A 5,082-nucleotide genomic window follows, 5' to 3' on the forward strand; every position below is an offset into this window, starting at 1 on the left:
ATAGAATGATATTTAGGTGGAATGAATGGAGGAAAGAATAAGGAGTGCGGACCACTGGCCCGGGGCCTCCTTGAAGAATTTGTCCCCTTCCTTCGTGATTGCAATAGACGCTATAATCACAGGGATTCACCATAAAAAAACTAATCTCGATCGTTTAATCTTGTATCTTATTAAATAAACTCTGGTGTCAAAGTTGATGAAATTATGCCAAAACCATCTAAAAGCAGTGTTAAACATATCAGGAATGCTCCTTCTTTCTTAGAAGAGAAACCATACCATTAGAGACACATATGTAGCTAGTTAAGGAAGCACAATAGAAAATTATTCACTGTTAAAGATGGTAGATATATGAGTACTCCATATATTTTTTCACTTGGACAACAAGTATCTTCATTCCGGTTGAAGTTTAACCTGAAGGTTATTCTATCTGCGATGATGACCACTTTCTTGGAGGGAGACTGAAGAATGGTGAAAATGATATCTGATCTCACAACCTAATAATACACTATTAGTGTTCATCTATTTTTCTAAACACGGGCATAATCCAACCGAAGCACAGTTAAGAGATTAAACAGATCGATAATGGAAGTGTATTTAACTAAGAGTCCTGATCACCTGGTCAGTTGCTGACCAGGAATCATTTGCTCAATCACCGTCCGATTGAAATCGGACGGTTCACAACTCTCTTCTTCTCTCTCATCACTTAGCTGTGAACCGTCCGATTTCAATCGGACGGTGAGTGAGCAAAAATTCCATGGTCAGCAGCTGACCATTGGAACGGGATCGTTTAACTAATTGAGAAGTTATAATGAAATGAAAGACTAAGCTCACTTAGCTTGTTCTTTTAGGTCATAATAATCACTATGCATTTATAAACATGCAAAGTTACATATACCGAATACGTTCCCTTGTACAGGGCTAGATACAAAATGTACAAGGCATTTCGGCCAAGAAAAAGTTGCAATTTTTTCTCCCTTTTTCTCGCCCTTTTTTGCACGTACTTAAACCTTGACCAGAAAATTACATCATCTAATTAGCTTCCCAAATTAACTCCACCCCTTTTTTAAAACTCTTGTAAGGGTGCCTGGGAATATATTTATATCTTCTTCTACCCTCTTTACAACATGGCTTGGCTCCGTACTGCTTGTCTTTTCCACTCAACCAAACGCTGGAGAAAGTCCATAACCTTCAGAAAAAGAATTTCACAGATAAAGTTAATTAAAAGAAAACAACAAGAAAATAAAGATGAAGACAAGTTGCAAGTACAAGAAGAGCATCTAATACAGTTCTGGACCCTCACCTCAGCCGGTTCCTGTAAAGAATAAGTTGCGCTGGTTTCCTTTGGAATTTTTGAGACGAGAATGCCAAAACCTTGTCCTCTGTCTCTCAATACCTAATCACAATCAAAGCCATAATTAGTCTCTAATCAGCACCACAACTTTGCTAAACGAAAACTCTTCTGTTTGATTAAGCACGCGTAATATACCTTAAACGCATCTTCATCGGTTCGGTCATCTCCAATGTACACAGGAAAAACATCATTGCAATTGGCGTATCCTATAAAACAAACGAAATTTGCTGCAACAGTTAGTGACTATTGAAAGCAAGCCATCATAATTATATGGAATAATAAACTTACAATATTACAACAACGTCTCGCAGATGATTTGTACAGTGAATTTAGAATATTTCATATCAAAAAATGAGTGAAGAAACAGTCCAATGCAAAATAACTCACCAAGTGACTCCAGCAAAAATTCAAGAGCCTTGCCTTTGTCCCATTTGATGGTAGGACGAATTTCCAAAACCTGCATTAGACAAGGAGGATTGAAAGTGAGACCTCTATATCTCACTCTGACCACACACTAAGTTTTGACCCAAAAAAAAAAAAAAAACACTGTAATGAAGCTTCAAGATTGACCATGTGTAGCATAGTAAAGATGCCATATCCCACACGTACCTTTCTTCCTTGGGAGAGCCTAAGCTGTGGGTACTCCTTCAAAACTGATCTAACTTGCGAGGCCAGTTCACTCCATTTCTGTCATGTCATTGGTTTTGTTCAGTCAGATTATTGCACATCTTAAACAGAATGCGTAAGAAATAAAAAGATCAAGGTGGTATATGTACCTTTTCATCAACACAGCGAAAATGCACAGAGAGACAGAACTTGTTGTTCTCAACTTTTGCTCCAGGAGTTGATTTGGTCTTCTCAACCAGTAGCTTATAAACTTCATCAATCATAGGAAGAAACTCACTTGCTGGTTGGCAAAGAACACCTTGGCTACCCTGAAATGTAAGGAACCGAAAGTAACCATTAGGAAAGAGAAAAAGATACAGAAGTATATGTTTTGGAAGTGATACTCAGAAAGAAGACTCACTTTCTTGTATTTGGAACCTTTTGCTGGACCTTTAATGTCCATACCATGGCTACCAGCATAGTACAACTCTGCCAATCGTACAAATTTGTACACCTACAGCCCAATTTATAGAACAACACACCATTATTTCAAGCACACAAATACTAAAGACTATGTAGAAGTGACTGCAAACAACTTGAAAATAAATGTACCTTGTCTCTGCATCTTCCACTCACTATTGCAGTAGGAAAACACCTAGCAAGTTGTTTCACGGTCTTCCTCATCTGTGTTTTGACATGGTAAAAGTTTAGACACAAAGATTCGGAGAGAGCGAAGAAATTACATTGAACAAAGCTAAGAATGGAGTGCTCACTGAATCGGACATAAAAGCTCGATCTGGGTCTTCGACTATGGGCGAAAGAGTGCCATCATAGTCCAGAAACATGACAATTTGCTTGCCTTGGGAAACTTCTATGATTTTGTCAAACGTGTCTAAGGCTGATGGGTGCTGAAGCTGTATTACATCAACATCAAAACCCAGAAATGAGATTACCATTGTCAAATAGTCTGTTCTTCAATTATATATAGAAAGTACCAAGTATGGTACTCACCATCCAAGAACTCTGGCCTTTCACCAAGCAAGGGGAAGACTGAATATGGGTGGGAGATGAAGCCTTCATCGAGTCCACCCAAGAGGTGAGTCTTTCACCTCCATTAATAATGTCAAGGTTCTTCAAGTTCATCAATCTCTTCCTCGAGATGGATATATACCCACCCGGCGCCATCGGAGGCTTCTCCGCCGCCGCACTGAAAATCGAAGAGTTCGACACGGCAACCGATATCGCCATGTTCATGATTTGGGAGTCAGCATCGGACACTACCACATTTTGCTTAGTCATCTCAAACCGAACTGTCTGCAAAAAACAAAACCGAAATCACATTCGTCAATTCAGAGCATCAATTGGGGTGCAGTTTCCAGGTCGACTCCGTTCACAAAATAAAAAATTTAAGCAAAACCCATTTAGAAAATTTAAGGTATTGGAGCAATACCTCAAAAGATTTCAGAAACGGTAATAGACTAAGACCCCTGATGTGGATGAATTAGAAAACAGAGCAAGAGACAGAGGACTCTGTATCACTCAGTATGGTGTATATATATAACACTGAGCTTCAAGAAACCAAGATAGGCTAACGGAGTATTGGAAAAACCAAACAAACACAAAGCCACAGAGCTCTAGAGAGAGATAGAAAGAGCGTTTGTTTCGTGTCTCTGTGTGTAAGAAGGGTGTGTGTGTGTATGGATGTGAAGGAGACCAGAGCCCTGAATGGTCCATTTATAGTCTCAGCAACCCGGATGCTTCCAAATCGAGACCAAAAGCACGGCCCCATTCCCCTCCCCGAACTGGGGCCCACTAGCTTGCGGGTTCCGCCTGCCCCACATCCCCTTATATCCCAATGTGAGCCACCACTACCCGCCACCACCACCCGCCACCACCACCATCTCCCTCCACGTGGGCCCCCACCGTCTCCGTGTATGGCACCACAGGGGCACGTATAGGGGTATATACACTTTTTTTTCTCGTCCACGGCGCGCCGTCTTCAGCCGTCACCGTAACAGCCAGCGAAACAGTTACCTTGTTCTTTTCACACCACGTGGCCGACATTCCTTGGCCCTGCGCAGCTCCATGGTGGGCTTCTGCCACGTGTTTTTGCCACAGTAGCGGTCTTAAGAGTCTGAGACCCATTGATTTGCTGGAGCTTGGTTTTTCCTTGAATATGGTTTAATTGGAGTTGGAAACCAGCTTAAGGAAGTTGATGCTGTCCCGATTTAGCAAAGATGGTATTCTTTTTCCAATACTTCTACGCCCCTTGTAATGCTAATGGGAACAGCGTGTGGGAGTGAAAAACAAGCAGCTCAGACCTAACTGGTAATGCAGTTAAAGAAAACCAGGAGTTGAGGCATTGCCCGTTCCTTATTATACTGAATATTCTGGGCCAGTATTACAACTTTACAAGCACAGGCAATTACTCAGGCTACTCTACATTCTACAATGCACTTAAATAAACAATATCAATTCGTCAGAGCCTCCAGGTGGTCGAGTTAGTAAGACCCTCTAGATATGGAACCCCCACACTCGTGTTCGACTCCCGTCGACGCTGATTGGAGTTAAATTTCAATCCATTCTTGGTGGCCAGGAGAGAGGAAACGTTCTAACACGATACCCTGTCACGGATTGGTCTTTGGGCCTAGAAAATCTTTGAGAAACCATGTGATCTCGATAAAAAAAAATCATCAGAGAAGCAAATGAGAATGGAAAACGTCTCATTGACTTTATGGATAATTAGGCTAGAAACTTCGAACCAATGACTTTCATCACGTTAACAGCTGAATTATATCTTTTCTCTTATCCCCCATTGAAAAATAGAACTAACTAATCCTAACACTAACACAAATGATTAAGAAATGATAGGAAAAAGTGGATTCAATTATCAAATGTTCTTATCAGAAATAAGATTAACTACAAATTCAAGTCATAGCACATTATTTAGAAAACCGTACGATTTTCCCAATCTAAACAAAAATAGGTTTGACATAAAATATATTTAGCTCGCCATGTTCTATTCCATATGGATAGGAGAAGAGTCTAACTCAATATTTTTAAAAGAAATATATATATATAGAAATCGGAATAAGTCCAAATAATACAGATCACCTTCTTGTTGT

The 5,082-nt window shown here is 40.2% G+C and overlaps 1 protein-coding gene across 1 annotated transcript; it reads right to left on the minus strand.

The window, feature by feature from the left end:
* Positions 1–836: 836 nt before the first annotated feature.
* LOC112187483 (probable trehalose-phosphate phosphatase J) lies at positions 837–3,658 on the minus strand. The gene is made up of 11 exons (XM_024326292.2): positions 3,408–3,658; positions 2,969–3,271; positions 2,731–2,871; positions 2,570–2,641; positions 2,379–2,471; positions 2,128–2,286; positions 1,961–2,038; positions 1,739–1,808; positions 1,487–1,557; positions 1,301–1,393; positions 837–1,186 (listed from the first exon to the last, which is right to left on the minus strand). Exons 2-11 carry the CDS (start codon positions 3,254–3,256, stop codon positions 1,118–1,120), a joined length of 1,134 nt encoding a protein of 377 aa, XP_024182060.1. The 5' UTR covers positions 3,257–3,271; positions 3,408–3,658; the 3' UTR covers positions 837–1,117.
* Between the last annotated feature and the right edge of the window lie 1,424 nt (positions 3,659–5,082).

The sequence above is a fragment of the Rosa chinensis genome, chromosome 2 (genome assembly GCF_002994745.2).
Source record: "Rosa chinensis cultivar Old Blush chromosome 2, RchiOBHm-V2, whole genome shotgun sequence".
NCBI lineage: Eukaryota > Viridiplantae > Streptophyta > Magnoliopsida > Rosales > Rosaceae > Rosa > Rosa chinensis.

What these genes read in the sequence shown, in the direction of transcription:
- LOC112187483 (XM_024326292.2), bottom strand. Translation starts at nt 3,256, where the DNA reads ATGACTAAGCAAAATGTGGTAGTGTCCGATGCTGACTCCCAAATCATG. An exon ending in GAGCTTTTATGTCCGATTCA is followed by an intron (nt 2,642 to 2,730) that starts GTGAGCACTCCA and finishes GTCAAAACACAG; the next exon opens with ATGAGGAAGACCGTGAAACA. An exon ending in ATTTTTGCTGGAGTCACTTG is followed by an intron (nt 1,558 to 1,738) that starts GTGAGTTATTTT and finishes TTTGTTTTATAG; the next exon opens with GATACGCCAATTGCAATGAT.